General features: G+C 40.1%; 1 protein-coding gene across 4 annotated transcripts in view; it reads left to right on the forward strand.

Annotated features, from left to right (window-relative positions):
- The window catches only part of rgs3a (regulator of G protein signaling 3a), a 159127-nt gene that overhangs the window by 52137 nt on the left and 80023 nt on the right, over positions 1–26967 (forward strand). For 2 of the 4 annotated variants that reach the window (XM_030742067.1, XM_030742061.1), the window contains 7 exons: positions 4340–4407; positions 18184–18265; positions 19311–19416; positions 20030–20462; positions 22805–22844; positions 23201–23547; positions 25532–25609. In XM_030742067.1, the coding sequence (XP_030597927.1) occupies positions 4340–4407; positions 18184–18265; positions 19311–19416; positions 20030–20462; positions 22805–22844; positions 23201–23547; positions 25532–25609 (1154 nt within the window). Of the gene's footprint in view, positions 1–4339; positions 4408–14045; positions 14847–18183; positions 18266–19310; positions 19417–20029; positions 20463–22804; positions 22845–23200; positions 23548–25286; positions 25311–25531; positions 25610–26967 lie in introns of those variants that run through there. The other 2 variants (XM_030742060.1, XM_030742062.1) reach the window with 2 other exon arrangements.

The following is a 26967-nucleotide window of genomic DNA, read 5'->3' on the forward strand; positions in this document are numbered from 1 at the left end:
GCTTGTCAGCTATGGGAGATTTAAAGATCCCAACCTTTAACAAATATATTTAACATTACAATAGTCATTTAAAGTAAAGTTTTGCTTTTCTGTCAGTTAGCTGTGCTAATTTTTTACATTTTACACAATACTTACTGTTACTTGAGTTGATCTCAAGGTACTCCCACAGTGAAGTGGAGACATTCGCCTCTTTTCTTGGCCATTCTGCTCTCTTCATCAAGTGTTTGTTTGTGGGTGACAGCAGGTGAAAAAAAGGGGTCTGGATGTCAAGTGATTGAGTGTTGCAATGAGGGACTTAAGCAGAGTCAAAGGCTTCAGTGTTCTGGCAGATCTGACACTGGCTGACTCAACAGCGATCTACTGCCAACATCTTTTGAATTCTTTTTTTTTTTTCCCTCTTGCCTTCTATCTCTTTTTATTTTTTTTTCCCTCTTGCCATTGCCTGTCTTTCTCAAGTATTCAGCTTCTCCCTTCTGCTACCTTTCCCTCCATTGTTCTTGAATTTGTCTAGTGTGTACTTTTCCCACTGTCCGCTGTTTCCATCTGTTATTGTACCACTTTCTCCCCCTTCAGTCGTGTTGGATGTTTCTCACTGCTAGCTGCTCCATGTCTCTACCCTTATATGCCCTGTGCTACTTACGTCTTACCTAGACAAAAGGCTTCTATTCTGGGCTTCTCTTTTGCCGAACCCCAGGAACTTTCAGACTCACAACTAATAGAATTACTCAAAAACTACTACAGAGGAAATTGTGTCCAGAATGTTTAGATGTGCTTAATTTTCTTTCATGTGTATATAATAAAGTTTAATGTTCCCCTTTTATTAAAACAAAATAAAGAAAACAAAACAAAAAAAAAAAAAACAACCAACCAACCCAAACCCACTCAGCTCAATGTTTATGAGGGCGTTAAGATCCGAGATGGGTTGACCTTGATGATGAATATTTATCAATGCTTACTCCAGCATGACACATCATCAACTGTGTACCCCTGCCTTCTTGGGTGTCCCACCTCCACTGGGCACACCTTCACAGTCCATCCCTGTTCCTCTGCTTCAGCTGCCAACACAGCATTTTCCTTTCATGTGCTTCCTCGATGGTATCCTTCCAAGGGACTGTCAGCTCAACTATGATGACACTGTGGTAGGATTTGAACCAGAGAACCAGATCTGGGCACAGGTTGGTTAGGTTAGGTCGACACACATTTCCCAGTCCCTAGCTGCATCCAACGGGCCTGCGTCTGAGGGCAAGGCATTGGTCCGTTGCCTATACCCTTCATGGATGAAGGTTGTCTGTGGAAAGATGGCATTGATGGTAGTTCTTCTGTTCTGCAAGGCAGAGGCTAGACACTTAAGCACCTGATTTTGCCTCCAGGTATACCTTCCCTGAATCAGATTGACCTTACAGCCCACCAGAATGTATTTGAGGGTTTCCGGAGCTGCACAGAGGGAACACGCTGAATCTTCTCCAATCCAAAGATGTAAATTTGCTGGAGAGGGAAGAACATCATATGTGGCCCTGATGATAATATAATAATAATAAAATAATAATAATAATAATAATAATGTTTTACTAATAGCCTGATATGACAGATAAATAATATACAGTACCAGTCAAAAGTTTGGCCACACTCACCCATTCATATGACTGGTACTGTAGTACATTGCAAAAGTCTTGAGCCACCCCTCATTTATTCACATTTAGCTTCCAAGGAGCCAGATTTTTTTTATGTACTTTTGTAACGTAGTCTAGTTACAAGCAATGGTTCTCCAGGCTTTCTGAATGTTGTTTAAAGTTTTTCTTTGGACATTAACTGCTTTTTCACCCATTTTTAATCCAGTCCGTGTGCCGTCTTTTTTGTTTGATAAACCACTTAACACCGACCTATGAATCATTCAAACATAAAAGCAGCACCTAACTCAAGGGATAAACCAACATTGTGTATACACATAAGAGACAACCTCGCAAAAAAACATTTTTAAATTGTATCTTTAGGCACTTTGCTAGTAGCAGTTTACTGCAAAAACACATCATTTGTTCATTTCTTCAGTTGAATCTATGAAAAATATCAGAGATAACACAGTTTGACAGATATAGTAGATATAGTAGTTTTGCACCAACAATGTGATTTTAATATCCATCCATCCATCCATCCATCCATGCATCCATCCATCCATCCATCCATCCATCCATCCATCCATCCATCCATCCATCCTATTCTGCTTATCCTTTTCAGGGTTGCGTGGGGGGGCTGGAACCTGTTTCAGCTGCCATAGGACAAGTGGCAATATGTCAATATAAAAAATACTTATATAATTCTAAAAAAAAAATTGTCATATTTCGGGATGGTGTACAGTCTTTCCTAAAAGAAAGGGCTAAAAAATATCTACTGCAGATGAACAGTACCTGAAAGTCATGTCATGTCAGAAAGAGGGAAAAAAATCCAACAAAGACCCGATACAGAGCATGAGAGATGCATCTGGCCCTTCAGTTGATCCATCTACTGTTCACTGAAGCCTCATCAGAAATGATCTCAGTGGAAGGGTGGCTGTCAAGAAGCCATTCTTAAGGAAGGGAAATAGGGAGAAAAGGATGAGGTATGCCCAAATTATACAAGAACTGGACTGAAAATCAGTGGCAACAGGTCTGATGGAGTGATGGAAGAAAATTTTAAATTTTTGGTTCAAATTCAAATCAGTATATATGGAGGTATAACAGTATAACAGTCATTTTTAAAACAGTCAAAGTTCTGTCATGTTTTGGAGCTGCATTTCACTTGTTGGGGATCTTCTCAAAATTTATATAATTTTGAACATAGAAAAGTATGATCAGATTTTTATTCACCATATAAAACCATCTGGAAAGCATCTGATTGACAATCATCACCCTCTTAAAATAACAGCTTAAGTCATTTAAAAAGACAAAAAACTGAACCAAATATAGAAAATATGATGATTTAGGCAAAAATAATTTTTTTGTTAAAAAAATTATTTTAAGAGGATGATGCAATGGTTTCATTTTTTATCATGATAATGATCCCAAACACGCTGCCAATGCAGTAAAAGAATACCTGGATAGAAAAACAAAAGGAACACTATCAGTCATGGATTGGCCTCCCCAGAGCCCGGACCTCAACATTATTGAAGCAGTGTGGGATCATCAGGACAGAAAACAGAACAAAAGGCAGCCAACATCCAACGAAGAGCTTTAAATGTCCTTCCAAAAGCTTCCCAAAGAGAGTTCAGACTGTGTTGAAGAATACATCATGTTTTAGTTACAAAAATATCAGAGTGGTAAGAGTGAAACTTCAGCTGATTTGACCTGTAGGCAATAAGTTGAGTATTGCTGTTATATGCTTAAGATTTGAAATCCATCATACTTTGATTGTAAAGACATTTTGAAATTATCTTTCAAACATATTTACTGTAAGTGACGCTGTAATGAATGAGCATGGAAAAAAGATAATTCAGTGCTTACCGAACTATTTATTTTCTTTGACTTTGACGTTGGAGTGGTTTTGGACTGGGCTTGTTGAAACTTTGAAATTTTCACAGTCTGAGACAGGATTGCGCCTCTCCTGTGGTGCTAGAGGTAGGGGTGTGACTGAAGAGTCTAAAGAGAGGGATAAAGGGGGGGTGGGGTGGGGTTGACACATCAAACAAAGGGATGGTAGTAGTGGTTGGAGGGTGACGAATGGGTGGCTCTGTGTGAAGTTTGGGAGGCAAAGAAAGAAAGTGAGAGGGAAAGGTGTACATATTAAGCGAGTGATGTAAACAGAAGGAAAAGCAGAGACAGAAAGAGAAAAAGAGAGGGAGATCTGCATCATGGCCTAAAGCTGAATGCTGCCTTTATGAGCTATAGTTAAAAGGACACTGAGGCGTGAGTCCCTGTAACCATAGCAACTTCCCAGGAGCCCTGTGACAGACGGATAATAGAGTGAGAGAGGAGTTCCTTTTCTCTTCTTCACCCCTCCCTCCTTTCCTCCCTCTATTCTTCCCTCCCTCTCACTTGTTCTCACTTCCATTCCTCTCTCGGGCAGTTTGTTGGATCCTCGCATCTTACGGGATTTTCCTTTTCGTGGCTGCTCTGTCTTCTTCTCCTTTTTTTTTTTTTCTCTTCTTTTGCCTTTTATGTGCGCTCTGAAGTTTCCCAGCCCAGCAAAGACTGCTCCAGACAACTGTTGCCATAATTGCTTGTTATCTGTGCGAGTGACTTTTATGGACTCTCAGAACTGTTTGAGGACTTTATTTCTGTACATCCAGTGGGCCATTCTGCATTGGCACAGGGAGAAATGTGCTCCAAAGGCACTGTCTCAGCCCGTGATTCCTTTGTCTACATTTCAGAGGCTGTGCTGTCAAACCATGGTGCTCCCCCTGAGACCAATCGGCCTGAGAATATGCAATGCTTAACAGTAAGTGTGATAAAACCTTTCTTACTTTATGTGTTTTGTGTATATGTAAACCTTAATCATGCTCACATTTTTTTTCTGCTCTGAGTGTGGGTGTGAGTGAACTGTAGTAGAAACATTTTGGAAGTTTAACAGAGTATGCAGTGCATATACATGTGTGCCCATATACCTGTCTAATGATGCTGCTGCTGTCACTTTATGTTGGAAGTTGCATAACTTTTTTGGATCTTCATTTGTAGCAGTTGCATGTGTCCTTATGCGCTTTTATTTATTGCATTTCCGTGTTTGTGTGCAATGAATGGATAGGCCTGTTAAATGTGCACAAAGTAGTTGACCCGTGACACTACAACCACAACCACTAAAGTCATCATGCATAAACATGCCTGCAGTAAGGAAATTTACTGCATGAATTCCATGTTGCACATTCTCAACAACCATAGCAACTAATTGAATCATGCGCTTAAGCTTTGAGGGGTGAGTGAAGCAAGATGTCATTTCTTGAAAGACAGTGCTTGTCAAAAGGCTCGCTTGTATGTGAGTCACTTGTGGAGTGGTTTGATTGTTTGTCATTACAAAGGGAAAAGAGAATTGTGCAGTCAGATGAGAAGTCACTTCTTCTTAACTGTTCTTGGAGAGCGCAAATCCTTTCTGCATTGCTTCTCTTGATCTTTACATTGTACATTTGCAGTTATACATGTTTTTATAGTTAGTTTTCTCTGTTTCCACATTCTTGAATGTAGCCATGAAGTGCTAAAAAAAAAATGAATGAGTTTAAGTGTTCTCAAAGATGCTGGTGCAAGAATGAGGATCCTTTTATCCAGTTGAAGCAGCAAAAAAGGAAAAAGCAAGATGAAAACAAAAAACCTACATGCTACGACCTGAGGGGTTTATTTGATTAAAGCAAAGTTGGGACTCCTAAGGGACACACAATTGGCATTTTCAAGTTCCTGTTTTCACCCTATTTTGGAGTGCTCACTGCTTTGAGCTCCATGAGCCTGATGGTTTTGCATGTGGCATATGGTTTTGGCAGAAGCTTCTTTGCACTATCCAGCATTAACCTTTAGTGGGATGGTATAATAATGAAAGATGTTCACTGGCTCTTGCCGGTTCTACTGGGAACTTTATTTGTGGGTGTCTGTGACTCATGAGGTAGAGCATGTCATCTACCGGTCAGAAGGTTGGTGGTTCAATTCCTGGCTCCTGCAGTCTGCATACCAAAGTATCCTTGGGCATGATATTGAACCCCAAGTTCTGATGTATTCATCAGAGTGCAAATGTTAGATAGAAAGCACTCAGATGGGTCTTCACCCAAACTGTGCTCAAACTCATATTTGTCGTTTTATGGACAGTAACCTGTGAAGGGTAATGGACCTTAACTTGGATGAGCTATTATGTCATTGAAGTTCTCACTGTGTTAGAAAGCAGTGGACCATATTTATGCATATCTGTGCTGACCCAAAGAAATAAGCTACTAAAATTTGCTTAATAAATATTAAGTGGCTATTATGTTTAAAAATAAGTACATAAATAATCTTACTTCACTGTTGGCAGTGGAAGCCTCTGGTTGGCTCTTTCTTTATTCCCTCCAGTGTAACATCAGAGATAGTGTTGTTTTATCAGCTGTGAATAAAGCACTTTCTGTTGTTCACACTGCAGCTGTGGTACAGGATTTATTCCTCCTAATCTTACTAGGTCCTGGCAAACTTCCACAGTGATATTCACAGGAAATTGACTCCTGTTAACACATGATGTGAAAATGTAAAATGTTTTTTTTTTAATTAAATTCCTGTTTGCAGGATAAGATGCAGGTGTGAGAGCGGCTAAATTTGAATAGGGCCTGACTGAGTTATGCAGCACAGAGGCATATAATTGCTTGTCTACGTGCATCCTGTAATGCAGGTACTTGTTATAGATAGTTACTTGTGGTAGTGGTGGTGCAGTGTATGGAGCAGGTTACATACAAATCAAAAAACAAGACTAGACAAATTAAGGATATTACCAATCTTTCAGCACAAATATACATTTGGCTGCATGTCGCCAGAAAACTACACAGCACCTGAGCCTAAGTAGTAGCGTAATAAAACACAGTGACAGACCCCAAACACAGAGGCCCTGGAAACCGTGCCCATATATGGAAAGCTGTATTGTAAGAGAAATTCCTCAGTTGGCCCCAAATATTATTAATATTAGTGTAACTCCAAACCTTCAACTTTCCATCAAACCAACTGCTTTTCAGACAAAAAGTTCAGAAAACAGGTAATAGGGATTTTCTTGACATTATTCATGAGCGCAAAAGAGGAATGAATGAGAGCCAGCATGAATTAGTTTTATGACTTATTAATTGTGGGGCATGAATAATTAGGCAGACAGCTTAGATTCAGGGAAACACTGTGATTTGGCTTAAATTACTTGCTATAGTTAGATGAGTTATATTGTCCTGTCTACAATAAAAAGCATTTAGTTGTGGTTTAGTTAGAACTGTGGTCATGATTTAAAAATATCAATGTTAATTTGTGGTTCGACATAGGAAATGAACTGTTTCTACTAATTTAAAATCTAGATTTTTGTTGACCTATTTGTCCACCCCGATCTTATGTCAGCTTTTTCACATGAGTAAATTCCTTTGCTCCTCTCTTTGGCTGCCATCGGCTCACAGCTGATGGCTTCTGCTCTGGGTCAAAGGCCAAGACTTCTTGTTCTGTGCATTGGTCATTTTGTAAATGGAGATAAAATAAAATAAAGCTAAACTATCATTGCACGATTACACTTTGGCAAACACACTCCCTGTTTTGCTCTCTAAACAGACTGTTTACCTGCATGTGACCTAAGCCTGCTTAAACGTGATTACTCAGTAGGACTGGAAGTCTCTTCCAGAAGTCCCTTAATATGCAAATTTTAAGCCCCATTCTTTGCATAAAAGATGGCTGTTTTTCCAATTTACAGATGTCACTTTTACTCCGAATCTACCTCTTAAGGCCCCGGTAAATCTGTCACGTTGGTTGCTTTGTGTGCTGCTGTCATCACACAACCACATTCATTTACGCTTGCTGTTATGGTTCAGGTAGCCACTGCAGTATTCTCCTAAATGATAGGTATTGACAGTCAAACAATACCTTCTTATCGGTGCTGATATAGGAGGAGAAAAAGTCAAAACTGGAGGGTTTTTCCCCCCACAAAGTTTCATCTTTTCAAACTGCCACAGCGTCTCCCTCCATATAATCTGTGAATCTCTAAGCTTCTGTACTGATATATCATTAAAAAAAACAAAAAAACATCACAATTGTAAATGCATGTCTTCAACACAGCTGCACATGTCAGGTTACAAAAATCAAGAGGTGCATGACTGGCAGAAACAGCAGCTTGTGAAACCCGATGTGATGTCAATTTGCCGTCAACTGGTGCCATTCGTCAAGCACTCTACTGAGGGTATAAAGCAGGGGTATTCAACGCCAGGCCTCGAGGGCTGGTGTCCTGCAGGTTTTAGATGTGTCCCTGATCCAACACACCTGAATCAAATGGCTGAATTACCTCCTCGGTATGCAGTCAAGTTCTCCAGAGTCCTGCTAATGACTTCTATATTTGACTCACATCTAAAATCTGCAGGACACCGGCCCTCGAGGCCTGGAGTTGAATACCCCTGGTATAAAGGGTCCCTTAGGCAGTGGAAGCTCTGTCGGTGCTAGTTAAGACTGCTTCTCAAATTAGAATCGTAAAGACCACTGTAACAAAAAAATTTTCAGACCAAAATTAGTTCAGTAAAATTTCTGTCAGATTTGTTAAACTGCATGAGGTAAACAGGGACTAGTTTTGTCATTTAGTTTTGTGGCTAGCATTGATGCTATCAACAAACTACACGTGGTGGATCAAAAATAATCAAGTACAAGAAAAAAAATGCTATTTTGATAGTTTTAGGCTGTGCCCACCAAAATGTTTTTTTTCCTTTGTTTCCCCCAGTGTACGTTGCAATGGTTGAGGGCCATGTTTTTACAGGATGTTAAATCCCCTGCAGACTGATGATGCGTTTAGCATCTTTTTCTGATCTGCACGCTTTTTCAGGTTGCCAGCAATTCAACTTCGGGTAAAACACGACAGTCTCTCATTTTGTACTCCATCCAGTCACAATGGAGGAGGAGCAGGATAAATATCTCACTGACCACCAGTCACATTCTGCTAAACAACACTTGAGAAGTACTGCTGTACCCCCAAATGACAGCAATACTGAGATGGAAACATAGTTCTTGGATTAAAATTTGGTTCATCCAGGTTCTACGGGTTAAGCAGCAGCCAGCTGGAGTAACGTACTTGCTTCACAAGACTTTTGTGGATATTCTGTTTCATGGCAACTAAAGTTCTAAGCTGAAGAAACCTCTGTCCCTCCAAAGCGCCCTCATGCGCTCCCAGCTGGATGTTTTCAGAAGAGCGCCTGCCGTTTTCAGCTGGCAAAAAAATGCTTTAGTGGACAAAGCCCCTCAGACCTATTCAGTAGATCAGTATGACACTTAAAACGTATCCGTGTTGCTTTAGAAACACTCCAGGATATCAGCTTTGTGAAAAGCAGTGGTCATATGGAGCTTATGTAGTGAACCAGACGGATTGTGCAAGATGAGATAACTTTAGCTTCACCTTTCACATGCTTTCCCTCCATTTTTGAATTAAAAAGTGCTGCTATACCTTTTTTTTTTTCTCCCACACACACAAACAAAACATTCAATTGCATCACATCTCCCACATTGCTAGCAGAGTAATGTTGCTACTTCCAGAACGTCAAGTGTTTGAGTAGCTTTTAAAGTCATGGAGGGCATTTTTACATCTGCATGTGTAAAAGGTCCTTTCCTGCTCCCTTCTCATCTCCTCCCTCCTTCATTCTTGTTTTCCCTCTTCCGCTTTATCTCCGGGTGAATCAGAGTAACATATGATTGTGCGGTTTGTGTGGGACAGTCTCAGGGGAGAGTTAAGGGAGGGGTGGGGGGGGAGCACATTCACAGACTAAATTAGGGGCGAATGGAAAACCTTTTAGAGTTCCTCGTCTTTTCTGTACCCGTTTTCTGTTGCCGTTTTCTGTTGCCGTGTCCCTGCTCCATTCCAGACCACTGCTAATTTCCTCCCTCGCTGTGGTGTCCTCCGCTACATCCTTCTCCTCTCTTTTGCCCCTGTTCCCGCTTTCTGTGCCCATCACCCCTACTAAACAAAGAGCTCTGTGGTATCATTAACTGCGTTCCCTTTACCAACTCAAACATTTTTCAGTGTTTCGCAATGGCCTTGCACATGAATACCTTCAGTGATTCACACAGCACTCATTAAAAGGCTTTGGAGACATTGATGGAGATGTCGGTGAAGATAATACTTGATATACACACAGGAATGTACCACAGAATGGAAAACTGTAAGGCTATTTCAAGAGCATTTTCCATCCACTGAATAGAGTTTCACAACTTCTCCGCACGTATTATTGTTGTTGTTTATTTAGTTAATTAATTAATTTAGTAAGTTAACATGTTTGGAAGATAAACTGTTTTTCTAAATGTGAGTTTCAATCTTCTTCTTCTGAGTCCCTGCGAGCCGAATGTCTCTTTAATTTAGTCAGAAAGGCTGGTGCTGCTTTTTGAGACAGTGCGGGAAAGTGTGGTTGGCATTTAGGATTAATAATCACAGGAAGGGCATTTTGTGATGACTGCAGCTTTTGATTTGTGTGATATTTAGAGAAATGTTCGCATTCTCTTAAAAGCAAAATCATAAAACTCTAGTGAGCATTAGATGGAAAACTAAAATTATTTTTAAATTGTTGATCTGACATTTTGAGTTATCTAGTTTTTGTAAAGCTAAGGTGAGGGTTCATAATAGGTTTACTTTACCTGTCACATTATATTGAAGTAAAACCAAACTAGTTATAGTTTGTTAGAAAGCAAGTACCCCTTCTAATAGTAATGGTAAAATAATAAACTTCAGAATCCATTTATAAGGTGATTTTATTTATAAAAGTGCCTTTCGAGATATTGATGGCATTTAACAGTATCAATGTAGGGTAAAAGCTGTTATATAAAACAAAAAACAACACATTACAAATAAAATCAAGTAAAAAAACAAAAATACTGGAAAATAATCAAGACTAGTGAGCTAGACCAAATTCCACTGAGGATGCAAGGTGGGGTTTGAGTAAATTGTCCCAGGATTTCACATTATTTTGGATGTCAGCTGGGAGAGAATTTTCCAATAAATCGGAGTCTGGATACAGAAGGCTTTGTCTCTCATAGTCTGCAACCTGGAGAGGGAAACAGGGAACTCTCCAGTGTCCGGGGAGCACAACCATCAGGAGGGGGTCAGACTGGTGTTCAGAGTGGAGTTCAGAGCGATACTGAGGCACAAGACCACGTATGGGGTTGCAGATGAGGAGGAGAGTCTTGAGGAGGTGTATGATAGAAGGTGTGATGTGATGCCACAGTTTAGTGTGTGTGAGAACCTCAGCAGCAAAGTTTTTGACATGTATCCATCAAGAACTCTGGAAACAGGATTTCATTGCAGTAGTCCGGGGGGTGGGGGTGGGGGGGATGCATGCATGAGTCTTTTTAGCAAGTGGATAGGAAAATGAAGACCAGCGAGGTGTTGCAGAGGTGGAAGCATGCAGATTGATGTGTTACGCAAATGGTACAGTAATGTAAGCACTAGAGAACACCTTGGGGCAGAGAAGCGAGAGAGGCTTATTCGTAGTAATAATTAACTTGTTTCTTTTGGAGAAGTATGACTAAAACCGGGAGAGGGCAGTGCCACGACCTGGAAGAGCAGAATACTGTGGAATAAATATCAAAGGCAGTGGATGGGTTGAGAAGGCCAGCGGGTTTTGCACTAAGGAATTTGTAAGTGATCTTGATGAGGGTGATCCCAGTACTGTACTAAGCTGTGAAGCCTGAAGGGGGGTTGGAGAATTCATGATTGGACTTATAATGCTGGATCTGTGCAATAACTGCCGCCAAGTAATACATGTTTGAGTTATGTCTGTTTTCTCACTTTGTAAAAATTATCATCCAAAGACTTGACATGTAACAGATGCCACATCAGCATCAACCAGTTATGTTTACTGGTAAAGAAAAAAAAAAATCAGCTCATGTCAATGATAGTGAGCACAGTTCATGAATAACAACAGTTGTGCCCTGGACAACATACCCCCTTGCGTCAATGTGCTTGTCAGCTAGCATTAGCTTTTAAACCGTCTCTGTGTAAATGGGTCTGACATTTTTGTCCGTTGAGAAGGATGGGCAGGAAGGGTGAGGTGAGCTGAATAGATGACAAAGAGTTTTTTTTTTGGCTGGTGTCTTAGAAAAACATGAAGAATAGTTGGTTTTATTGCCAAGAATTATTCTTTTGTGAGTATTTTGGGACCTGGCTGCTCTTAACCTTCCTCTCTTTTCTGCAAGATGCTGAGTGTGCAAAAGCTTATCGTTGGTCTTTCCTATTTTGCACCTTCTATTAATTTGAAAGAAGCAACCGTGCAGTGCTTTTCATATTGTGCACGCTGCTACGGTTCAGGTGGAAGAGGGAGCTGTACATATGGCATGTCTTGACCCCTAAATTGCTTCTGAATGGAGCAGTCTCCCACTTTGGTTCAAATGGATTGACATTAAAAGTAAGAACTGTGATCACTTGGTTGATCCCTTAAGATTTCATATAGTCCTGTCACTTAAATGTGAGATATATATATATATATATATATATATATATATATATATATATATATATATATATATATATATATATATATATATATATATATATATATATATATATATATGCACTCTGTCTAACTTCATAGTTCAAATGGTTTATGTGAGTAATTTATTGATTTAAAGTGATGTACTACAGGCAAAAACATGTTTTTGTCAGTTCTGAGATTTGTGCTTTTCTTCTTTCAGACTAATGGAAAGAAAACATCCATAATAAACATTTAGTAAATGAGTAGTAAATGATCTGCTGTGGAAATTTTATGGTGATGTCTGTTCTGTCTACTTAATTAAAAAAAAAGAAAATCTTATTCCTGTGTAGTCTCTCCCCTAAACATACATTAAGTAAACAATTTGAAGCTCACCGGCCTGCTGCATTCAGGGTTGACGCTCTCTGTGTCTCTCTCACATTATGTCACCCTCAAAATGTTGTAACTGTAGTGCAGCTATGACTCTGCATGCCAAACTTCCACTGTTTGAATTTTCAATGCAACTCGAGCTGTGACCTTGAACTTGGTCTTAGACCCATCGTGTGTTCACTGGCTTGGAAGACGTCGCCTCCTTTGATAGCTGTTTATTCAGGTCAGAAAGAGAGAGACAGAAGGAGGGAGAGAGATCCCACACTACTAAAAAAAAACAGATTGGCCTTGTCTGGCTCCAAGACAAGCTTTTCAAACTCTTCTTTCACTCCTCTCACTAAGATTGGCTTTCTTCTCTCCTTTTCTTCTGTCCCTCTAATCCGTCCTTCTGCCTATTTAGAGGTGAACAGCGCAGCGTGAAAGAAAGAGAAAGTGTTTTTGTGTGCTTGACGGGTAACCCTCGCCCATTTCAAAAGGCAAACAGGGAAAAGCTGCCATTACTATTGGCATGAAGGGATCTTAAAACAATGGCCTTTTCTGCCACTTTATTAACATTGCACGGACTAGTGCAGCAGTGCTCCTCTTTCACCCCACTCGTTTTCTGTCCATGTTTCATTCCTTAAGCCAGATATTCAAATGATTAAGAGAAAAAAGAAGCAAGCTGGGAGTTAAAGGGGCTGTAAAGGGTTAGACAGCTTTTGTCTTAGCCTTAGTATTATTGTCTTATTGAGGTGTTTGTTGTTCTTATTTTGTAGATGACCACCTCTCTCCCAGAGATACGGATATTAAAAACAAAAACAGAAGTAAAGTTTGGATCACTGGAACAGGAGGGGAGATTGTTTGGAATTCTCAGACCTGTGAATTTCCGTACTGTGGTTGAAGGTGGTGGTGGTGGTGGTGGGGGAGGGCACTGAAAGGAAAAGCAGAGGAAATATGGAAGTTGAAAACATAACAAACAAGCATAATGTCTGGATGGAGGCTGGGGGACTATGGGAAAAAAGTATGGTGGAAAGAGTCTGATGAGGTGTGAAGTCTGATTGAGGTGCAAGAGTAAAGTATGTCCCTAAACAACACTGCTGTCATTGTGTTTTGCTGGGAAATGAGGTCATTAAAATTTGTAACGCACAAAAGTCAAGAGCAATCAGACACATTTCCGTTTACAGTCCACATGTGGTCCAACTCTACAACTACTGCAGCTCAGCCCCTGCCCATAACTCCCATTAAAAGTCCTGCCTTTTACAGTCTTATTCATACATGTCTCGTGCTGCCTGCATCAGTCACTGCAGAGTATACAGTATTTACAAAACACAGTTCTGTAGCACCTTTCACAACCTCAGTGTCGACTCAGGAAGCAAACTGGCCTTATCGGGGCAGACACACAAAGCTGTTCAAGCAGTAGAGTGGCGAGGTATGCATAAGTGCATGTGTGTATTTGTCTGTGTGTGTCGGGGGGTGGGGGTGGGGGGTGTGGTGGTGGTGGTGGGAGGCACTTCCTCCTATTCTTCTGCTGTTGAAGAGTTCCCATGAGCGCCCCTGCCAGGAGCTACAGTGTGGCCTGAGCGGGCCGGGCCAGCGCCAGTCTCGCCTACATGACGCCGTCACACACTCACACAGCTGATCTCAGGCGCTACTGCAGCGTCTGCTGTTCAGGCCACAGAGCGAGGAGCGGGGTTGTGTGGTGCAGGATACAAGAAATGGAAGAAGACAGAAGGGAGATGAAAAGATAAAGAACTGAAGAAAGGAAGGTTTGACTGAAGCTTCAAGAAAGGGAAATGGGAATATATGAAGCTGAGGCTGTGCTTGAAATTGTAGGTACAGAGAACATGCATTGATGAGTGGAGTCTAATAAATTGAATGGGAAAGTGCCTTTGGAGGTCAGTGGCAGTGTTTTGCAGAGAGGACGGGGAAACTGAAACTCATTTGTGGCAAAGTTGGAGCAGCGTGAACACCACAAGTATCCGAGGAACATTTCTCTTACACAGATTCTGGTTTGTTATCCAGCAAGGTGAGAAACAATATTATCACCTACCGCCACCTCACCTGGATTGTCACCTGGGTACACTTCAATACTAAAGTCACTACAGCCTCTGTTTGGGCCACTGTCACCACCAAGATGATCCATAACACCCTGAAGTCTACCCAGTCACCAGAGCAAAGCCCCAGGAGAACAAACTCAGCTGCACAGAGGCGGCTGTGGCGATACTCGGGATGCAGGAATGCTGGGCAGGTGGAGAGTCACCGTCGTAGTGTGTGCGTATTGGCTGCGGACTTGAACTCAGGAGAGGGCGGAGGAAGAGGAGGAGGCGGTGGTGGTGTGATGCACACTATCCACGGGCTGTGTCACCTGTGCATCGGATGTAGGCTGCCTCAGGTGTGTCTGAGATAACAAGAGAGAAAGGGAGGGTTGTGGAAGAGGGAGTGTGAAAAAGCGCTTTAGTTGTAGAGTAGCAACCTGTGTTTGCGAGTGAAACACAATGAGTTAACAGTTTTAGCAGTTCTGCTCTCTGAACAGTGCTTTCATAATTTATTTGCAACAAATGAATGAAGTTCCCTAAATTATGACACTCCAGCAGTGTAGATCGTTTTTGATCTTTCCAGCACAGAAGCAGTATATAAAAAATTGAAGTGGCATTATCTTTGTTTGCACACTACTGAATCCTGATAAAAGAAAATGCACTTCCAGCTGCATGCCAGGAAAAGAATAACTGCCTGTGAGCAAATGCAAGCAAAATGGGGGGTAGAGACACAAGGAGACATATTTGGAATGATACAAACCTGCCACTTTTTTGTACACATTTAATTTGCAAATCAAAACGAGTAAATCACATTTGAGAATTTAAGAATATAATGTTAATGATTAGGAATAAAGATTGGATTTCTACATATAGTATAGAAATAACGACTGCAACCTCATGGCTGACCTCACATGATAAAAATTCAGCAAGACACATTGTGCGAGTTTTGCTTTCCTTAGTCCGTGAACATACCTAGATAACATTGTCCAGTCATGTATGTATATCATGTGTGATTGGTTAATACTACACTGCTGGAAGGTAAACAAGACATGCATTATACAAAAATATTTCCCAAAAAAATCTTAGGACTGTAAAACTTTATACATACAAAATAGTACCAGGACAACAATGAGAAAATGTTATTGTTTTTTTTAAAAATAAACCAAAGTGGATGTTAATTTTCATTAAAAAAAAATCAAAACAATTGGGACTTGAGCAACAGAAGCCTGAAAAAGTTATGAAATGATCAGATGGAGATCAGCAGGATTATCTTCTTCTGCCGTCACATCTACAATGATGGTCACGGTGGGTCACCGAGGCATGAGTGCAAAAAAAGGAAAATGCGCTTGCAGGAACACACTTCTGTTGGGTTCACTTAAGTTTGTCACAAGTACGTTAAAATCTTATGTATTATTCTAGTCATTACTTATTATGATTGAGTTATGAATTCATCAGTAAAGCCCTGCTTATACAATTTAAATATTTAATGCTTGCTGGCAGCATGTCCCATTCATTTTTCTTCATTTATCTCACTAATATGTCTTATGATTGATGGACTGAAATATGAAAAAAATCATTGATGGATTATTTCCAGGCTGCTCTCTTCTAAAAATAATCCCCCAATTTCATTTAGAAGTTGGAAAAAAAAAAAGGACATCGGGCTGCAGACCAGAGGTAGTCCAAGTGATTGGACTCAGCTATGCTTACAAATTTAATTAACGCCGTAAAGGCTCTGGATTCTGGATGAATCAATCCAAATTAGGCAGCTCTGAGAGCTCGCTTAAAAAGGACAAAGTGTCTGAAAAAGGAAGAGATAAAAACAGATAGATGAGGCACAGCAGACTGGGAGTCTGTGCTGCACTTCTCTCCATTGTCAGTCACATTCATTGCTTTTCTCTAATTTATATCACATATTAAATTTTTTGCTTTTTCAAAATGTTTATTGATGGTTTGTTGTTTGTCTTAAATTCCAGGGAAGTGTTTTTGCTTCAGTCCATATGTCCCTCTATTTGTCTTTGTCATCTGTTAGGTCTGAAAAAAAAAAACTGGTTTAGGTGAAGAGAGATGGTTTATTTTTCCATTTTTAACTGATTTTCTAAACGTTAATCAAGCAGCCAGAATTTGGCATAAACACTGTCTTCCTACAAAAATATACACCTACACACAAAGCACTGAATTAAGTTTAGCTTAAGAACGTCTGCTACCTTTTGGCACAGTCACCAATGAAGATATGGAGTCACTTGTGGGCCAGTTTGAATGTGTCAGTGTTTTTCTTCTTTCTCCCAGAAGAAGGGGGTTGCGCTTACTTATCCTGCATATCCTAACTCTACTCACATAGTTTATGGATGCTCCAAAGGCAAGAGTTTTGTATCTTTAGCTATTGAGCAAGTGTGATAAGGACAACAACTAAAACACTACATTTTAGGCACAATAGTGAAATGTGTACAAAACCATGTTTCAGGCATATTTGTTTTTCTAAGGCAGTTATAAAGTCAGCTGTATTTATCTGTAGCATAGAAATCATTTTTGTGGCAGTGCACTTTTAGAGGTAGACGGGAAAAAAAAAACTGATTAAAGTGACTCAAGGTTAGAGAAATATGGTGACACGAGGCATAAAATCGGTGGATTATGAGAAACCGCAATAGTAGCCGACATATCAGGGTCGTCCCGAGCTTCAGGCCCCTGAATAATCAGCGTGTTTCTCCAAGTTGCTGCATCTTGCTCATGGGCAGACTTTGTAATTTAGCAGCATGTACATGTTTGTTCTGCTATTGGAAAAAAAAAAAAAGAGAGCGGGCATGTCTGTGTGTTTTGGGCCCCCGGTTTTCAGCAGATGACATGGAAAGTGAGATGTTTTGGATGGAACTTTGTTGACTTTGGCTCAGACTTTCGGGTGCAGGTACTTGAATGTTTGGCAACACAAGAGACAGACAGACAATGGGAAAGAGCTTTCAGCGTGGTGTCTGTGTGCATATGGGTCTTTTTAAAAAAAAAAAAATTTATTAATGTACCATAATGTTGAGATTTCTTAAATGCTACTCACACAAACCCGATTGGACATCATATTCCAGTAAAATAATTTCATATCATTCATTGTAAACATTAATATTTATTTATTCATTTGCAGAATTAGTTTAAAACACTACAAATATGGCACACAACTTTACAGTTCTTACCAGCACCATCAAAGGTTAAATCTTACTGAATATGAAATAGGCTTTATTGATTATTCATGAACTTCTTGTTGTACTGAATGTTATGGTGCTATTTTGGCAACATAAAACAAACTTTTTACATTAATAAGAGTAACTTAAAAATACTACTACACTTTAGCAACTGCATCCATATACTGCATAATATAAATCTGGCTAATTAGCAGTCTGGCTATTTTTTCCCTTTTCCTCAACTAATGGACAGAATTTTTTTTTTTTATCTCCAGAGTTGTTTTTCCCATTAACTCAGCTAATTGGCTTCAATGGGAATCTGCTGTCAAGACAGTTTTAGTAGGAAGTAGAAGGAGAATACAAATCATAAATCTAATTGTCCCATAGTGAGGAAGGAAGTCGATCATTTTGCTTACGTGCTACTTTTCTTTCCTCAGGTAACAAGGGAGAGAGTGATTTCCTATCACCATATCACTAAATTCTTGTGTGTGTGTGTGTGTGTATGTGTGTTTGTGTGTGTTTTCTGCAGGTGACCATCCTTCGAGGAAAGGATGGCTATGGATTCACCATCTGCTCGGATTCTCCTGTGAGGGTACAGGCTGTTGATCCAGGCAAGTTTTATGTACTTGTTGTTGGGTACATGAAACCCACTCACGTGAGTTAGTATAGTTTAAGACAACATACTGTAAATTGTCTGTGTCAAAACAGGGGCTTTCTTGAGTCAGAAATGCTGTGTAATTATTATGTTTGCCTTTGTTTCATATTGATTGACCTGAGTTTGGCATCTCTCCCCTCTTTTTGGCATTTTGCCTGTCTTCAGTGGAGATGGAAAGGAGACGTGGAGAAAGAGGGCAGGGATGCAAAGGTCTGGTCATGACTCGAGTGCTATTGGCATTTGCTATTAGTATGCCCCCCCTCAGCCATCAGGTTGCCCTTTTAATTTGGTATCTCATAATTACATCACGCATCAGAAGTTACATGATCAGTGGGGGGATTTATTTTGCTATTCCATTTGTCACAGCTCAGAACTTTACCATCATTACCAACTCAGTCAGCAGGGTGTAGCAGTTCATAGCAAGTTTGTTTTGTCAGATATATAACTTGTAGTTAAGCCCCCATGTTGGCAAATGTCTTCCCAGTTGCCATGTGTTTAATTAAGATGCAGATTCTCAATGATGTGTAGAGATGAAAGTTTTCAAACCAAGCATTTTGAAGAAAGAGAAAGAAAGAAAGAGCTTTATTTGTCACATACATTTACATGCAGTGAAATTCATTCTCTGCATTTAACCCATCACACACATGGAGTATGTAGTACACACAGCACAGCATGGAGCAGGGGGCAGCCAAAGGGCGCCCGGGGAGCAACCTGGGGGGGTGGGCTTGCTCAGGGACCCACAGTGATGCCAGCCCGAGGATTTGAACCAGGGTCCTCTCAGTGACGAACCCTCTTCTTCTCCCCTAGGCCATCACTCCAGGTGGCCTAGGGTGCCGTTTGGTTGTGGTTTTATTGCTGCTTCCATGCAGGGATTTTCCGTTATGAACCTCCGAGGCTAAAAGAATAAGTCAACACATAAAATAACGACAGCTCTGAAATGTGTTAATAGTTCTTGAGAGTGTGCAATAATGCAAACCTTTTCCATCTTTTCACTTTGACAGGGGGTCCAGCAGATCAGGCAGGTCTGCAGCAGCTGGACACCCTCCTGCAGCTAAATGGTCAGCCAGTGGAGCAGTGGAAGTGTGTGGACTTAGCCCATGCTATAAGGTAATAATTCATTAAACAAAACAAAACAGGCTTATTTGCATCTAAATGCTGGAGTATAACTTTTCACATGCATATTCAGAACTCTGGGATGAAAATTAGGAAAGTTATCAGAGAGGCAAAGAGGTTTTCAGAGGTAATTGTTGCCTCCAAATTGAGTTACAGATCAGTCTAAGCCCTTCTGATGTGAGAGACTCCCTAAGCTAGGTCTGTGATGTTTACAGATCTTTCATTTCAGAAGCTGAGACTGTCAGAAGTCAAAAGGAAATCCATTTACACTGAAGTGATGTGGGAATAGCTCTGCAATTACATGTTATGAAGTCAGTGATTTATCAGCAGTCAGCAGCATAATCTTAGTTAAACTTTTAAGGGTCTGATAGTCTGTTTTCTTCTCATTTAGTTTCTCATATTTATGTTTCTGATACAGTGGTGCAGTTTATTTTCAAAAACAGGTTTCTTTCTGTTTTGGATTTTATTTTTTACAGACATACAGTAAATATAGAAGACTCTTTTTTAAATAGTAGAAAGTTTGTTTCACTCTTCTTTTTGTTGTGGAGTTTCATAAATTAAGTGGCACAGGAGTTTTCTGAACCATCATTTGTCTGTCTTGTTTCAGAAACAGTGCTAATGAAATCACAGTGGTAGTGTGGCGAACTGGTCCTTCAGCTAAACCTAATTTTGAGGGTCTCATCCACCGGCCCTCCTACAAACCCTCCACCTCAAACTATGATGCCCCGTCACCCCCCATCCGTAGGCGTGTACCAGATGTTGGCACAAGTAAAACCCCCCCAGCTGTGCCACCCCTCCCAGCCCACCACCGTGCCACTGCAGCCCGTAGGCTACTGGTGAACGGCTCTGAAGCTGGAAATAGCAGCAGCGTAGGCATGGGGACCCTGGCATGGGGGGCCCAGGGAGGGTCGGCTGAGGAGCTGGATGGGAAGCCACGACACCTCCATCATCCTCACACTGCCACTCTGAAGGGAACTAGAGTGAAGGCATCCAACGGGGATAACTACATCATCCTGGCACCCATCAACCCTGGAAGCCAGGTACCGCAGACTGGTGGTGGGCTGCATCTTCATCATCTTCTCCGTCCTCCTCATCCTCACCATGGTCATATGGTGGCTCACCCTAGATATGTCTCCTTACCTTACATCCCTGGTGCTGATAGATAGATGGACTGTATGTACAGTATGTCTGGGCCCTTTGGTTTACTGCTGTCTCATTGATTTGTGGTCTATAATATGTCTAGAACACACTACATACTGTGCATATAGTTCAGTGTCATGTAAATATGGAGTAATAGACTGAAAAACAAGAGGATACAATAACATATAAAATAGAGCTGTCAGTAACATTATATGCCTGTATTATGTGAAGCTTTTGCAATATTTTTTGTGCCACACATGGTTCATATTAGAGTAAATATATATATATATATATATATACAGTAGCAGTCAAAAGTTTGGACACATTCATATGAATGGTGAAGTGTGTCCAAACTTTTGCCTGGTACTGTATATATCAGTTAATTTATCTAGCAGATTTTAAAGCAGTACTTTAAAAATAAATGGCTCTTCAATTTTAGATGCACTTTCTGAATAACATGCATGTACATGAACATTAGGACATGTATATGACATTTTATACAGCATGTACTTATAGTGCTTAACAAATTTATTAGATCCCCACCCATTGTAAGGTTCATGCCACAGCTGCCCTAAATTAACAATATTGGTAATTACCAAAATCTTCTTTTATGTTTCTATAATGGTTCACCACCAGTATGAGCCAGCTCTTCAATCGAAATTACATTTTTAATGCTAAAATACGGTTATTGTTATTATCCATTAGTTTTCTAATTTACAAAAAAAGAAAAAAATTGTAAAGCAAATTGTTATTTTTTTGAATAAGATGGCAAATTACAGATACTTGCATTCCTGAATAGAAAAATTAGTTTTAGTGGTTTAATGTTACACCTGATTAATTTGTGCCGGCTCAAATTTGGGTATAAAAACGTATCTTTTTCTTTTTTCTTTGCCTTTAAAATAATAGAAATTTTAGCTGTAAACAAGTTTCTGACAGATTTATAAAATATTTGTGTTTTCTTGTTTTTAATGCCAAGTGGCCCAATATATTTTTTAAGCACTGTATTTTTGCATTCAGTGATCTTGTATATGAGGTAAAAGCTTTCATCATGATAACAAAATAAAGCAAAGTACAAAACCCCCCCCCAAAAGACTGATCTGAATTCCTAAGCTAACCAAATGATACTAACCCACTAACTAATCACCACAAAAAACAAACAAACAAAAAAAATACGAGTTGGTTCAAAAGATTCGGCATGTGTTTGTGACCTTCTGTCTATCTTTAGTGATTTTAATCTAGATTCTTTCTACATTTGCACAACCTTCACAAAATTAACTAACTATATCCATCTGATGCAGATATGTAGAGTTGTGTCCTTGCTTGTAAGTCTGTGAACTTGAAGCTCTGTGTGTGTAAGTAATGCGTGTGTCCCTGTGGGTGCATCATGAGGTACACACCTGCATCCGTGTGCTTTTCAGATCTAGGTTCATTTAACGGTAGTGATACCAAATTACCAAATTATATTGGAAAGAAGACATGCTGATTCAGAAAAAAATAAAGGTATATTGAAGGAAGAGACTACAGCTTCAGAAAGAACATGCACATGCCAGCATAGTGAAACTGCCCTCCCTTTCAAATACTGTAGCTACAACTTCTATCTCAAACAAAAGAAGGAGGCAGAGATTGAGGGGATTCTTTTTTGGCCAGGCTAAATATACTGAAAGCCCTGTGGAAATGGGTCATGTTAGTAGCAGGCCACACAGACACAAACAAAGAGCTTTGAAAACCAGCACTAAATAAAATGAAATATTTATCCAAATCAGCAGGCAGAAAGTATGATAATGATACATATATTTAAATTTTTGTTGGTACTTTACCAAATCCCCATCCACCTGCTGTAATAATCTGAACTGCATGGCAGATCCCTAGCCTTACCCTCTCAGTAGATTGTGATAGGTTATGACAAGCAGAAACCATTACTGCCTCGGTGAGTCCAGCCTAAAATTCAAATGGGCTCAAAAGTGTCCTAGAAACTAAACCAAATGTACAGTACATTTTTTTTTAAAATGACAGTTGATTTAGAAATATGTCTTTTTGCAAACAGTTAAAATCCAGATATCCTGCATGTGACGCCATCAGTGTCACCGCAGAAAGTTAAGCTCAGAACTGATACTCAGTTTAGAAATGATAAAACTGCATACATTATCTCTTTTCACCACTTTTGAATGTCAACATTTCTTTTTTATTTCTATTTCTATTTAGATTTGGATTTGATATTAAGCTCATATTTTTCTGCTTTCAGATCTTGAGGCCTGTTTACCCAGACAAGCAGGGGACATTAGGTAAGACGCAATATTAATATCTGTATAAATTAAATGAGTGTTTTGTTAGGTGCTCTACTGTGGGTGTAGATCAACATTAGTGTTTGCGTATAATTAAATTCTATAAACATCTGGCATCGTAACAGCCTCAAATTAAAGTAGAAATATAACCTGTCCAAAATATACTTCTAAATTACTTTTTTGTTTAATGCTTTACATTCTCGCGCTTGCTGTTAGATTTTGTCTCCTGTCTCTCTTCTTTGCTCTCCCTATGCTTTACAGCTTTAAGTTAGTTTACTGCTTTAATCATCATATTGAGCATTCATATTTGAGAAGAGTATCAGTCTTTTTTTTTTTTTTTAATTTTTGTTCCACAGCTGCAAGGTTAATCCCCACGCGACAGGCTCCTGGTCCTCAGTCCCAGAGTGGTGGTGGGGTTGCTTTTTCTGGAGGTATGGGTGGAGTTGGTGGTGGAGGTGGCAGTAGCAGCGGTGGCGGTGTTGGTCTCTCCAGCCGTACTGGCTTCCTACGTCGATCTAACAACTCCAAGATATCGAAGGCACCACCTGCCTCCACTAATGCTGGTGTGGCCAACTACCAACAGCAGAATGCCAATTTTGCCAACTACCAGAACTGCACCATTGTCCGATCACATGCTCCACATGCCAATTATGGATATGTTAAACTGGCGCCCAAGATCCTTATCTTCCCCATTTTTGTTCAGGTACATCTTTTTTTTTTTTTTTTTTAATGTGTGTGTAACAGTTGCGATTGTGCATTATGTTATTTCAATAAGGAGAGATCATTAGGAGGAATTGAACATGATTTATTGATAAGAAATACAATCAGCTATTTGGCAATTAGACTCCGATGTCCCTTGAAGCAGAAGGGAATTCCAGTGGAGACAGGAATTAGGGCAGGAACCCCAGAATCTAGATGCTGGTGGTGGTGGAGATCAAGATGGAGGCTTGGATGGAACTCTTGGGTGGTGAAGGGGAGGTGGTGTGTTGCACAAATGAGTCTGAAAGGGAGAATTACAGAGGCCCAATGATATTTAAAGCATGCCGAGCGGAAGGTGATTGGCTCAAGGAAGGTGGGCAGAAAGATGACTGGACTAGAGGTGATGAAGTTAGCACTGGGTTTGGCAGCATGGGAAAGTGGAAGTGATGTCAAAAAGAGAAGCAACCAGACACCTGGGAAAGTAGGCAGATGACTAATTACAGATCTTCCCCATTCAACTTAAGCCTAAGCTTCATATTCATTGCGGTCCTGTTCCTGCATGCACCCCAGTATGTTTTAAACACTACTTTTACTCACAGCTGAGAGTGAGTGGATGCAGTCCCTAGATTTTACTGAACCAATTTGAACCCTAAGCAAAAAAGCAAATAGACTTATCTTCCAGGTAATCTGCTGCTCTTTTCAGTAGAAAGTATAAATACAGACCGAGTGTGGACAGAGTGAGCAGTGTATGACATGCATATGCCCCCATCTGGACTTGGACTGTGGATGCAACTGTTCTGTCCAACCAACAGGCCACTGTAATACTCTGAAAAACAGTTTTCACAAGTTGTCCACATGTATTAGATATGAATATTTTCCCCCATCTGCATTTGTGTCAAAAGGAAAAAAAGACATTTCAGGTTTTGCAGTTAGGAAATATTTAGACATTACTGTTTGAGACGTTCTCATGTTTTGCAAGTCATCGGGGAGCTATTTTCACACGCAACAGATGCTAGAGCTGCGTATTTTTTTTCTGTAATCTTTCTTCAGGCGATAACACTCGACAGTCTGTGAAAAGAGGGAGAAGGCCAGTGTTACTGTATGAGATGCCAGGCTGATGTTTTCCTTACCGTACGTTTTAGATCAAAGTGAATCATTTATTTTGACTTCTAGTCGAGTTCTATGCAAACAATTCAAGAACATCCAGTTGTGTGCAGAACAAAATTGCAAAACTATGTTTTTTCCAACAAAGTGGGAGTAGCCCAAGAGGCGAGTTATGTTAAGTCAAGTGTTATCACTATTTAACTGCTCAGTTTTGCATTTATGTGCATGTGGTGTATTGACCACAGTGAGATAACTGTTGCGCCTACTGAAACATGTCAAATGCCTTTGCTAACTTAAGCTGCGATAGACTTTTGCACTTTGAAAACACGCTGACTGAGTTGGTACTTCCTTCATATAGAGTCATGTATACAAACGTGCAGCCCTGACCCTGCTTTACTCAGTATTCAAATGTTGCACATGCACACATATTGAATTGGGCCTTTGTCACACCCTGGACTTGAGAGGAAGTCCCCTCCTCCCACATTGCCATTCTAGTTCATTTTAAGTGTCACTGTCGTGTCATGCTCGACCGCACAACTGCCTCTCAGTTTCAACTTGCTTTCTGTCTCAACAGAATCAGTTTCAGCAGCATTTCCATCAGTAGAAAAGAGCCCTTTTTGCTTTTACGCAGATCGATTGGATTTGGGAGCCAAAATGGATTTGGTACTGCAACTTTTCAACTAACCAATGACAGATGCAGTATTATGTTTTTGGATTTTTGCTTGAAAAATACTCAACATATGTTCAAGAGGTTAGGGTAGTATTGAGCATATGGAAAATGCTGTACAAGCATTATTGTCCTTAAAGCTGCTGGTTATGAATAAATGAATGAGAATTCAATTCAGTAATGTTGTTTACTAATCTCTCTATGATTGTTGTTGCAGCCGCTTGACCTCTGCAGCCGAACGCTCATCATATCTGAAGAGATGATACTACATGAGAGCAAGCACCACTCGCTTAAGGTAAGAGCTAACAGTACACTAAGAATGTGTTTATCTTTGGTCATATGCAAAGATATAACATGCATATGCTGTGGTCATATGCATGTTAATTTTCTTTAATACATGTGTCTAAAAAGTTAATGTGCTCTCATCATGCGGGATGCCGTCTAAGGTGTGCGATGCATGATCTGCTGTTTCAGAGAGTTCTTTCATATGACTGTAGCATCAACGTCTGAACAGTGGCAAACATTTTGTTGGTTTATTAAATCCTCTTTCGTGTTTTTTTAGTTGGCCAAAGTGAAAGTGATGGTCTATTGCCTTGATGCGCGCGCTCACACACACACACACACACACACACACACACACACACACACACACACACACACACACACACACACACACACACACACACACACACACACACACACATATCAGGAGGAGGGGAGTGCAGGAGAGAGGGGCTGTTTGAACTGAAGCTCTCCACATGAGTCAAGAAAATCAATAATGGATAAGAAAGAGAGCAGCGAAGATCAGTCTGACAGATAAATTGAGTTTTATGCATCAAAAGTTGCTTTTTGATATATCATTCATCCATCCATCCATTCTCTTCCACTTATCCTTTTTTTTGGGGGGGGTCGGAGGTGGGGTGGGAGGCTGGAGCCTATCCTAGCTGTAATAGGGTGAGAGGCAGTGTACCCCCTGTATAGGTCGCCAGCCTGTCGCAGGGCTAACACAGGGAGACAGACAATTATTCACACTCACACATATGGGCAATTTAGAATCACCAATTAACCTAACATTATTAAAAATGGTATACTATATCACAAGTTAAGAAATGTTTTAAATTAAAAAATGTGAAATATTCCATTTTTCTCTGTAGCAAGGACCTAAATGGTGCTGGCGTCTGTAGAAGTTGTCATGTTATATATGTAAAAACACTTTATGAAATACCACATAACAATCGCTAACCTGGTAACGTAATCTCATAAAAGGGTAGCGCCTGTTGTTCTCATTAAGTGATATTTGTCTTACAAATACTTGCATGACCTTGATGAGTGTGTATATTCATGGAAAAGGGAACTTTATAATGTTTCAGCAGATGTGGATGACACAGGTGTATGTGTCTTGGAAATTTAAGGTGATTGTTTCGTGTTTCAAATGTTTTTTTTTTTAAAGATGCATGTGAAGCAGGTCTGTGTGGGCTGGACTGCATACACTAAAAGGAAAGCGTATTGCACTGTTGAATTCAGCTTTGGCCACAGTTACTTAAATACCCTGTCACATAATCTTGGCTATATGCAGTGCAGTAAAGTGGAGCCACTGCTGGCATGGAAGTATAATAATGGACTCTCTCTGGGATCAGGGATAAAACAAATATT

This window comes from Archocentrus centrarchus, chromosome 12, assembly GCF_007364275.1.
Source record: "Archocentrus centrarchus isolate MPI-CPG fArcCen1 chromosome 12, fArcCen1, whole genome shotgun sequence".
Lineage (NCBI taxonomy): Eukaryota > Metazoa > Chordata > Actinopteri > Cichliformes > Cichlidae > Archocentrus > Archocentrus centrarchus.